The following is an 11,769-nucleotide window of genomic DNA, read 5'->3' on the forward strand; positions in this document are numbered from 1 at the left end:
GGCAGGCCATCCCCATCTAAGGCCAGCGGGTGTCAGAAGCCTCTCCTCCTCTTCCCTCTAGCCCACGCTGGGGCTGGACATGCTCCGCTGTTGCCTGCATGAATCGGAGCCAACGTGCTCTGGCCTGGTCAGGATGGGGACAGCTAGGGCCCCTCTGGCAGGGCTGGAGGGGCAGGGAGCTGTGGGTCAGAAGTGAGGGGCGCTGGCAGTGCTAGGGGGCTGTGGCTTGGGAGTGAGGGGCACCAGTGGGGATGGGGGGGGAAGTTGAGGGTTGGGAGTGATGGGCACCATCATGGCCCTTGGGAACAGGGTACTGCGGTTTGGGAGTGAGGGGCACTGGCAGGGCTGGGGGCAGTGGGTCGGAAGTGAGAGACAGCAGCAGGGCTAGGGTGGGGACTGTGGCTTGGCAGTGAGAGGCAACGGCAGGGGCAGGGCACCAGCCTGTTACTGCCCCCACCCCCACTGTCATATTCCCCCCCCCCCCACCCCTTGGCACAAAGCAAGTGTCCTCTTTTTAAACCTGGATATATGGTAACCCTACTTCTATACAGTCAACAGACAAGGCCTTTTTACAGTTCTGAAGGAATTGGGTGGCCTCCAAAATGTTGGACATCATTCATTCATTATGTCAAGGTATGAAGGCAACTGCAGTATAAGCAAACAAAGACTCAAATGCCTGTCATCAACAATGGATGAAACAGGGTTGTGTCTTAGCCCCATGCTCTTTAACATCTACTTTTCATTCCTGCCTCTTCAAGTATTCAAGGGCAGCAAAGATCGCATTGATCTTCAAACCAGACTAGAGGCCTGGAGGCTTGTTCAACATCACAAGGTTGAGAGCAAAATTGAAAGTGAAAGAGCTGGTTCTGAGAGATTTCCTCTTACGGATGACACAGCCTTGTGTCGATGACACAGTTGCCCACAGCGAATCTACCCTGCAAAATCTTTTCGGCAGATTTTCTGTCATGCATGAACTTCAGGCTGACAATTAATCTCAAGAAGACTATGATCATATACCAAGGTATGGAAGAACCAGTGTCTCACATCACTTGGCAGAATAAATCTCTTGGCATCTCTTGACAGCTTTTGCTACTTGGGTTCTACAGTCAGCAAGAATCTTGACTTTCAGACTGAACTGATTCACAGAACTGGAAAAGCAACTAAGAATTTCGGGCTGTTACAGAAATGTGCATGGAATAACAACAATCTATCAACTAAGGTGAAGATACAAATCTATGAGACTTGGGTGCTAGTTGTCTCTGCTTCATGGTTCAGAAATGTGGACTACATATGCAAAGTACATCAGGAGATTGAACAGCTTCCACATGAGATACCTGTGCAAAATCCTGAAAATCAAGTGAGAAAACAAAATGCCAAACACAATTGCTGGAACAAGCAGGACCAACATATTTAGAAGTGTAAGACAAGAAGGTCACGATGGTTCAGCCATGTCAGGAGAATGGGAGGAGATCACATCCCCAAGAATATTTTGTACAGTCAGATTCCGGATGGCTCTAGAGAGTGGCATTGCCCTCTATGATGGTACCATGACGTGCACAAATGATATGAAGTTGTTCAACATCAAAATAGAAAGCTGGGAGGAGTGCACAGAATCCCATCCAATCTGGAGGGAACATCTGGCATTGGGTGCTGCTCAGCATGAAGTGACTTTGAGGATGGAAGCAAAGCGAGAACGAGAAAAGCAGCATGCTGTAAACTTGGACTCCAATTCAGACAACACATGGTCTGTGAAACTTGTAACAAGCTGTGTCATTCAAATTGGGCTTGATAGCCACAAGTGGATTCATCAGGCACCTGACTAGAGCTCTTACACATACACCATGATCCAGAGGATCGATGGTTGCCTATTGGGAGAAATCTAACATCTGTTTTTAGCCCCTATGCAGGAGAATCAAAACTTCCCGCGGCAGTCTCTTCCACTATTCTACTAGTAACCTTACATTTGTCTGCATTGAACTTTCTGTTGTCTTTAACCCAGCCTTTGCAACTGATCACAATCTTTTGAAATCTCTTACTATCCTCCAAAGTGTTTGCAATCCCTCCCAGTTTCATGCCATCTGCAAACTTGATTAGGAAGCTCTCTGTTCTGCCATCCAAATAAATAATAAACATGTTAAGCAGCACTGGATTTAGAATGCACCCTTGGGGAACTCCATTTGAAATTTCCTGCCATTCTGACATTGATTCATTTATAATTACCGTTGATTGTACTTATTAAGCTAATTACATACCCACCTAATAGCAATTTAATCTAGCCCACACTTCTCCAATTTATGTAGGTTTATATCAAAAAGTCATCAGATGAACAGCAGAAGAACCCTATATTTGCATGTAGAAAGAAAGACTCTGTTCTTGCTCTTAATCTTCTCAGAATTCTTATTATTTCCATTTTTATTTCCATCTCAAGAATCAAAATGTTTATGGGCATAGTATAGATCATAATCATTTCATTTGTTGCTCAGGACCAAAAAACATTGAAAGAGCAGGACTCTTAGAAATCTTAACAGAAGACTTTTCTTTTGATAACTGACCCCCAAGAAGACAGACCTATGAAATCTAACCCAGAGGGACAATAATCATGTACGACCCATAATAAAATGAGAGAAAAATGGTGGTTCTCGTTTATCCCTCACCACCAGGATGGTCCCATCTCCACCTTTTCTCAAAGTATGTATAATCCCTCTCTCCTGGTATACCACATTCTTGTAGGCAGATTATGTCTGCCCTTACTTGGTTTAACAGTGGTTCAGTCTGCTCCCATCTTTTCCTTGTTAAGATACTTCTGACGTTAAGCAAAACTACTGTCAATGCCATTTATGTTTGTTTTAAAATGAGTGCGCCTATCCCTTTAAGGTTCATTTGCACTACTGCTTGTGGCGGTCGACTCCTCCCCCTTCCTCACTCACATTCCTGTAGCCTTTGCAAGCTGCCAGATTGCTTTTGCACTTAGGAAGGCTTGCATATTCCTGCCTTCCTACCACTTTCTGACTTCAGGTCTCCATTCCAGGCTGGAACCCAGCAGTGTTAGCAGCAGGAAATTGCTCTCTGGCTCTTCCTCTGATTCACCTCCCTCAGTATCAGGTTTCTTTTTCCTGGTCTTCTGCCCCTGCATTTTCTTTCTTTTCCTGGCTTGTCTCTCTGGTCCTTTTTCTTGCTCCATCTCCAATTCTGTTATCTGTAGGGTGTCTTATTTCTTCCCCACCCCTACCTCCATGTCTGAGCTGTTTGCTGTTTCTGCTTTCCCTTCCATTCTGTCTCCTACCTCATCCTGCACTACCTCAATCACAGAAATTTTGCCTCCTTCCTTCTCTGTTTCACCTTCCTGCAGGACTTCTTCCACCATGTCTACCTCAGTGGTCCCAAACCCTCCTCTCCTCTGCTCTTCTGCTCTGGGTTTTATTGTTCCTCAGCCAATTTGACTATACTTGCAAAGGCTTTGGGAAACCTATGATACAAGTGTCTCTCTCCCTTACAAATAGTGCATTTTAGGGACTCTTGGCACTCTGCTGCTGTATGCCCCATCCCCTCACATTTGTAGCATATTGTGAGGGGGCAGGGTATGGACAGGTGCACTACCTTTCTGCATTTGCTGCATTGTTTTGGCTGCCCGTGGTACATTATAAAACCCCAGTGCATCCCAATTTGGATCACTGCTGGGAGGTGCAGCACCCCACTTGGGCTCCACTCGTCTGCTTGTAACACTACTCATGCCCTCCAAGACCACCCAGGGGTCTTGTCCCTTACTTTCTCTACCAACATGACCCTTTCGACCTACTTTTCCATCCGTCTTTTTATGTCTTCTACCTTTAGTAAATCCATGTACATTTGAACTCTTGCCTTTTCTCCTGCTATGAACATTATCCCTTTTAATTCCTCCCTCCTATGTTTCTCTGCATATTTCTTCCAAAAGCTCTCATATCCTGCTCCATCCTAGTAAGTCAATTCCCATGTCTTTCAGTTCAAGAAAGCAATCAGGCTGGTGAGATTCGTATAGATCGGGCTTTCAACATTGATAGGAACATACTTCAGAGATAAGTTAGTCAGCCCATCTGAATAAGATACATGGTGGTGCCCCTTGTGCTTAGTCCCCTGCAGCACTGACTCTTTTTCTAGTCATGGTGATCCCCTACACGGAATATACTTTGACTTCCTCTTCATTCCCACAGATGATCTGTGCCTTTCTTTCCCATTTCTAATGATTCCCGTTTCCAGCCTTAAATGTCCAGCAAACTTCACCAAATGGGGCCCAAAACAGTTCACCCAGAATCCCCCTGCTCTCAGCTTGGTACATATGATTAATATGGCCCCAACCTCCATGAGGTGGAACTGGACCAGGGTGCCCTGCACCTCATCTGCATATACATTTTTGGAGGATTCAAGAACTCATGAGAAGAGCACCTGGTTTCAGTCATGGTGGGGAGGGGGGCTAATTAGCACATGGATCCTTTGGGCAGGGGGGACAGGATATCTGGAGTATACACACACACTGAACAGTGCTGAGCTATGGGGTCATCATGGCTTGAAATGCTTTTGACTCTACTAGGTCCCAGCTCAATGAGCTATATGGTAAATCATGATCCTTTTGGCCTTTGGAATAATAAGAGGTATAGTTTGTACTCTATTTAAGTACATATAAAGGTGCTGCTTAAAGTATGCTTGTGGAATACCTGTATTAAAACTTCAAAAAAGAAATAAAATGTGTCAATTCATCCATCATTGTTTTCAAATTTGCCCCTCATTTCCATGTGCTCAGGGAGAACAGGTTCTAACAGTAAGAGGGTGGAAGGGGAAGTTGCAGGGGGAAGAAGTTGTGGGGGGACAGATTTATTTTCTCTGCTGTAGCAGTGAAAAGGGGACATGTGCCTGTCTCCTCTCGATGGTTCGCTCTCATGCTGCCTTTGGCTGAGCCACTAACCTTGCTCGCCAGGGACCTTTGTGCAGACCCCAGAGGTACTCTGGTTACCTTCAGGGTGACCCCCAAACTCGCCTGCCACAACTTCGGATGGTCCTTCAGTGGAGGGGTCCCCTTTGCGGATGCCTCCAGAGTTGTCACGCGTCCCGGCGGACATCCAAGGGGCTCCAACCTCCCCTACACCACAGCCATACGCCAACCTTCGAGACGAGTCTCAGAATCTTTTGCGGCTATCCCCTGCTGATGTCTTCCCCAGTCCCCACATCCCCTCTTGCAGATGAGCAACCTGGGCTCTGACCGGACCCAGAGGGTCTGGTGACACTCAGCCTTTGGGCTTGTCCCCTTCGACGCCCTGAGCCTTCTATGGCTGATGCCGTTGGCCCTCACTGCATTCTCACTTGGTCCTTTCCCATCCTTGGATGAAGTCCCTGCTACCCCAGCCTGGTACTGAGGGCTCCGTTAACCTGCTCTCGACAGAGAACTAAAATAGATCAGCCCAAAAAGGGGAAACACAACTGATACCCTCACCACCATAAAACCCCTTGCTCTGAAATGCTCCGATGTGAAACAAACAAACAAACAAAAAATGAAACTAACAATATGACTACCAGAGAATTGCGACAAAAGGGAGAACAAAAAAGAGGAGTACCCACGGGGAGAGTCCTGTACTTTCCTAGCCCCTAGGCTAGCGTGCCCTCTGGGTCAGGGTCCCTGCCTTCACCCCAGCTGGGGTCTCTCTCCTCCCCTCCAGGACCCGCCTCTGCCCTGGAGCCACGGCACCTGTTGCCTTTGATGGGAGTTCCCACGCTGGCTTTCGCTGTAGCCACTGCCGGCCTCTCTGACGGTTCCTCTGATCCCCGCCGGTCGTCTCCGGCATGGGGACCCCTTGCAGCTCCTGCTATTGCTGCCTCTGCCAGCCTCCCTGCTGGCTCCTTCGGTCCCTGCTGGTCTTCCCTGGCTCGGGGATCTCTTGAGGCTCCGGCTGCTGCTGCCGCCGCCGCTGGCCTCCCTGCCAGCTCCTTTGATCCCTGCCGGTCTTCTCCAGCTCAGGGATCTCTTGCAGCTCCAGGTGTCGCTGCCTCCACTGCCGATCACACTGGCTGGATACTCTCTGCCCCACGGTTCCCCGCCGCTCCTCCAGTCCTCGGTGTCCTCTCTCCCGCACTTTTGGGGCTGATTTTATCTTCACCGGGTGGCGTCTCTTCATGATGTCACCCTAGTCCAGCTGGAGATGGGCGTGGCTGATAAACCGCCCGGGCAGTTTTCCACCGTGTGCTTCCTCGGTCCTCCAGACCCCTGTAATAGGTATTTTTTTTCTTCTTTTACCTTGGTCTGGGGTTTGCCTCAGAATGAGGCTTCCCCCTTGTCTGATCCTGTGCCTCTAGGACAGGACAAAATCAATGTAAACCTCCAATAAGTAGATTCTATACCTGGAAAATTATAACAAATTTATAATTTTTCCGTATACAATAAAATCTCTGCTATCTGGTACTTGACAAATCGGAATACTGGAATACTTCATTAACCAGAGTTTCTGGCCGGCCAGCCAGCCACACATAGGAGGGAGCTCACATGCAGCGGGTGCTGTCACCACCCACCACCCTGCGCTACCACCACTCCGCGTGTGGCCGCCACCACCCCCACACCACCCAGCTTTGCCAGCTGGACGCAAGGGGGTGGGGGGTGGGAGTTCACAGGTGGCCGCAACTGCCACACACCACCCTGTGCTGCTGCTGCTCCTGCCAGGTTATTTCAGATAACCAGGGTTTTTATATTTTTACCCTGGGGATGCCAGATAACAGTGATTTTACTGTATAGAATCTAGTTGGGGGGGTGGGGGGGGAATCTTGTATTCAAGTAATTATGGTAGATACCAAACACCACAGAAATAATTCTAATTTGGGAGAATATTTTGCATGCCACATGGTGAACCCTTAAGGCAATTTGGTTTTGGGGTGAATCCATGAAAGAGCTAAAAAGCATTACAGCTGGTGGAAATCTTATAAAATAGGAAGAAATGGGCACATGAGGAAAATAAAAATAAAATTTATTCTAATCAAAAACTACAAACAAAGTGGGTGTGTCTGCTTTTCAAAGGGTGGGCTGCCCTCTCTAGACCTCTCTATCAGTACAGTGACAATCTTGTCATGATGTGAATGTTGGAAGCTGTATATTTCATTACTGATAGGAAGAAGCAGCCTTGCCTCCTGATGCTATCTTACCCAAAATGGTATTTATCAAAGTAAAAGCCTTGGTTACCTTAAACTATGTCTATGTAGGTGTTGTGCACTGGTGTTACTACTGAGATGGGAGCTGCATTGATGAAAGATACTTTTAGAGTGCTGCAGCACATCTATTCCAGGGATTAGCACCAGATCAATGAGGACTTCGCTACTTTTTAAAGTTAATCCATTTTAAGGGAAGGCATGGATTAAAAGTAATAACTATTCCTGAACAACTCAAAGTTCATTTAGCTAGAGAAGTGGTGCCCAAACTTTCTGCCCCGTGAATCAGATGAGTGGTGCCAGGCTGGACCTGACTGGTGGGCCCAATCCAGGTGTGTCTGTGGGGGGGAGGGGTGCACATACCAACAACCTGCATAGATTGAATCGAGAAGCAAGTGAATAAACATTCACTTTTGATTCCAGAAATGCAGGCACATGCCTGCGGTGGCTCAGGCTAGAAGCCAGAGGGCGCTAGAATGAGCCCTCCCTTCCCTCTTGCAGCAGCCGCAAGGCTGGAGGGAAACTGGCTGGGGAGGGAGGGGATGGCCAGGCCCTGGCAAGCTGCTGAGTATAACTGGGGATGTTTCATAGTTTCATAGTTTCAGGGTCGGAAGGGACCTAATAGATTTTCTAGCCCGACCCCCCGCCAGGGCGGGAGAACAACCCAAAAAACACAAACAAAACCACTCACCCTAAAAACAAAAACGGGACTCAAATGAGTCCAGCCAGGTAAGTATCCAGCCTCTTCTTAAAGATCCCCAGGGTAGGGGCCAGCACCACCTCCCTTGGAAGTTGGTTCCAGCTCCTAGCCGCCCTAACTGTGAAGTAGTTTTTTCGGATGTCCAATCTGTACCTCCTCTCCATCAACTTGTGCCCATTACTCCTTGTTATGCCAGCGGGGGCTAGGGGAAACAGCGTCTCCCCCAAACCCTTCTGGTTCCCCCTAGTGAGTTTATAGACGGTCACCAGGTCCCCCCTCAGCCTTCTCTTGTGGAGGCTGAATAGGTTCAAGTCCCGCAGTCTCTCACTGTAGGGTCTGCCCTGTTGTCCCCGGATCATGCGGGTGGCCCTCCTCTGGACCCTCTCCATGTTGTCCACATCCCTCCTGAAATGGGGCGCACAGAACTGGACACAATACTCCAGCTGCGGCCTGACCAGCGTCGCATAGAGGGGGAGGATCACCTCCCTGGCTCTACTCGAGATGCACCTGTGGATGCACGACAAGGTCCGGTTAGCCCTGCCAACCATGACCTCGCATTGTCGGCCCATGTTCATCTTGGAGTCAATAATGACACCAAGATCCCTTTCCGCCTCCGTGCTCTCAAGTAGGGAGTTCCCCATCGTATAAGTGTGCTGCTGGTTCCTACTACCCAAGTGCAGCACCCTGCACTTGTCCGTATTGAAACGCATCCTGTTCCTGTCTGCCCACCCCTGTAACCTATCCAGATCCTTCTGCAATCTCTCTCTCCCTGCTAGCGTGCTCACCTCCCCCCAAATTTTGGTGTCATCAGCGAATTTAAACAGGTTGCTCTCCACCCCAACATCAAGATCGCTGATGAAGAAATTGAACAGCGCAGGGCCCAGGACCGAGCCCTGGGGGACTCCACTACCCACCTCCCCCCAAGTCGAATATGATCCATCCACCACCACCCTCTGAGTGCGACCCTTCAGCCAATCTGCAATCCATCTGACCGTGTAGGCATCTGTGCCACAGTCGCCTAGTTTATTAATTAGGATGGGGTGAGAGACGGTGTCAAAGGCCTTGCTGAAGTCCAGAAAGACTACATCCACCGCGACACCTGCATCCATGGCCTTTGTGACCTGATCATAAAAGGCAATCAGGTTGGTCTGACATGATCTCCCCCTAATAAATCCATGCTGATTGCCCCTGAGCATCATCTCGGATGCCGGCCGATGGGTTTAAACCCCGACACTGACCTGCAGGGTCCACAGCCGGGGCCTGCCTGACTATTCCTGCTCAAGCATCTGTCGCGGGGAAACCTTTTGTCAGGACTGCTGGTCATCTTAAATAGAGCTTAGAGTATGGGTGTGTACAGGATGGTCTGGACATGAATGCTCCTGCCTCAGGCAGGGGCTGGGCTAGATGCGACCCCTGCAGGTCCCTCCCAGCCTCACTCCTCTAGGATTCCGTGACCTGACCTAGAGAGGAGCCCCCTGTGCTCTTCCTCCAAGAATGGAGTGTTTCAGGCCCCTGTTCTACTTCAGAAAGAAAAGGGGGAAAGGTCCAGAGTCTGTTTCCCTGCCAGGACAGTTACCTCTGCACTGGGACATGCACAAGGGGCTGCATGAAGCCGAGGGTCACATTCCCACCACCCATGAAGTGAAGCAGGGCCCAGTGGAGCGCACAGCCCCTGCTCTCTGCCTTCCCTGCCCCACTGGCTTCCCACAGCCATGAGCAGGGGTTGTGACCCTTCCCCTATGTAGGCCGCCTAGGTTGGGTGGTTTGAAAGAGGAGGCTGCGATCCGGCAGCTGCAGTGCCTGATAACTCTGCGGGTGAACGCTGGCAACTTCCCCAGTGACAGCCGTGGCTCTCCAGAAGTTGGTGAGAGTGACTCAGGCAGAGTCAGGAGAAGGGGTTCGGGAAGAGGGATCCCCGCTTGTCTCCTGATCGGTGCCACTGCTTTCCCCTCCCCGAGGGACACCCGCCCTGCACTGGGCCTGGGCCCAGGAATGGCCCCGGTGGGAAGAGAAGCCACTCAGCAAGTGCCCCCGGGGCCAGCACCTGCTTCCGAACACCCCACTTTCTCCCCATTGTTGCGTCACAGAGGGGGGCAGAGCTGGGATCCCTCCATGGGCATCGCTCCCCCTGCCTGCCTCCCCTCTGCTTCTGCCCATGACAACACTAGCCAAACCCTCCTCTTCCCTCCTTTGTCTCCAGTATATCTGGCCACACCCCCTGTGACTTTTCCCATCCCCTTTCTCAGCCATCCAGAGCAATGATAGTGCTCTGCCTAGGGAGGAGAGGGGTGGGGCCAACCCTGCTCTCCCAACCCAGTCCAGCTCAGGGCTGCAGAGCATCCTGGGATGCTGGGGGACTGTGAGTTAACTTAAACCAGGATAAGGTCTGGGACAGAAGTTCCGTAAACCAGTTTGACCAAAATCAGTCGAGTCTACATTCAACCAGGTTTATCTGAAACCAGTTTCGGCCAGTTTGAAAGTGGTTTATATGCACTGAATTTCTGTTTTGTTACAGGTTTAAACAGGTTTCTGATCGCTTAAACCAGTTCATGTGTAACTTCTGTCCCTAGCCCAAGAGTCTATACCTGTGAATATGAAACATTTCATATAATCACATTTATATATCTATAACAATATAAATTCTAGAGCTTTGTTCTCAGAAAAAAGATACTTACAGGGAGTGTGTATTCTTGATAAGTTTTGATTAAGTCTTGAATGAATGGATGTTTCAAAAGAAGTGTAATAGGAATGGGTTTCAGGTCCTCAGAGCCCAGTTCCTTGAAGATTTTTATGAAATTCTTTTAAAAAAAGAAATGATTCTTGCTTTATTTATTAGGAAAATTGAAAAAGAATGACTGGAAAAGCAAATATCAGAGTAAGCATTTCTAAAACACATTTTTGCTGAGAAGTTAAAATATTAATTTTAAAATGTGCCATTAAATATTTTACATTCTGATAATTCATTTACATGTTGTTTTCTTTCTAATGAAATATGAAGATCTTTCTTGAAATTAACCAACCCACCTTATTGTAACTGCTTTCTTTTTGCAGATCACTAAATCTATTATTGTCCTCATCTTTACTTCCTTCATGTTGGAACACTCTAAGCAGGGTTGCCATAGAAATTCTCCCCTCATCTGTGTAATTTGGTAGTTCCCCTTCTTCTCCTGAAGGTCCTCCATTCATCTGTTTATCAATATTGGAAACAGACTGTGAAAGAAACCATAATCTATAATGCTTCAGTGGAAAGTGGTCTATCAGACAATCATATGTTTCAGCTTGACATTTATTAAGAAACAAAGCGGATGGAATTCCAAACTTTGAATCTCATGAAATGGAAATCACCTATACACTCAAAATCAGTCACTGGACTATAGCCTAAGGACCTGATACTGAGTGTGCTGAGGTACCCCTGCCTGACTTCTTTTAATGAATGCTCATCCCTTCCTAAGAGCAAGTCCAAATTTCTGTTGTGGAAAGAATACCTTCGAGAATGCTGGAAAATGCTAATGCTTTCAAAATACAGCCATAACTTCTTCAACTAAACAAAAAGATCTTCATTGCCATTTACTCTGAAATGAATATTGTATTACATAAAGACTAAACTCAGTAATTCATATTACAGATTGCTACACCAAATGCAAATACAGAATTAGGAGAAAGAATACATCCTCTCTTCAGGCACTGGAAATGTATGTAAATGTAGCAAGGTATTATCCTACTCCTGGTTATGGAGCCACTCCCTGGGGGCTCCTCTAGACTAATTGTTGGTGTTACTTCTGCAGGGAAATAGGGGGGGAGAAAAGAGTTTTGATTTAAAGATCAGTTTTTGATAGGTTTAGTATAAAGAACTGATAGGACATCTGTAAGTTAGCAGCAGATACAAGGAGATGGGAGAACATAGACAGATA

General features: G+C 48.0%; 1 protein-coding gene across 1 annotated transcript in view; it reads right to left on the reverse strand.

Moving 5' to 3' along the window:
- LOC102384260 (sperm flagellar protein 2-like) overlaps window positions 1-11,769 on the reverse strand; it is a 45,100-nt gene that overhangs the window by 13,623 nt on the left and 19,708 nt on the right. The window contains exons 4-5 of the mRNA XM_025195207.1: window positions 10,883-11,068; window positions 10,534-10,656 (exon numbers count right to left, since the gene is read on the reverse strand). Coding sequence (XP_025050992.1) covers window positions 10,534-10,656; window positions 10,883-11,068 — 309 coding nt within the window. The remainder of the gene's footprint in view (window positions 1-10,533; window positions 10,657-10,882; window positions 11,069-11,769) is intronic.

The sequence above is a fragment of the Alligator sinensis genome, unplaced genomic scaffold, assembly GCF_000455745.1.
Source record: "Alligator sinensis unplaced genomic scaffold, ASM45574v1 scaffold636_1, whole genome shotgun sequence".
NCBI classification, from domain to species: domain Eukaryota; kingdom Metazoa; phylum Chordata; order Crocodylia; family Alligatoridae; genus Alligator; species Alligator sinensis.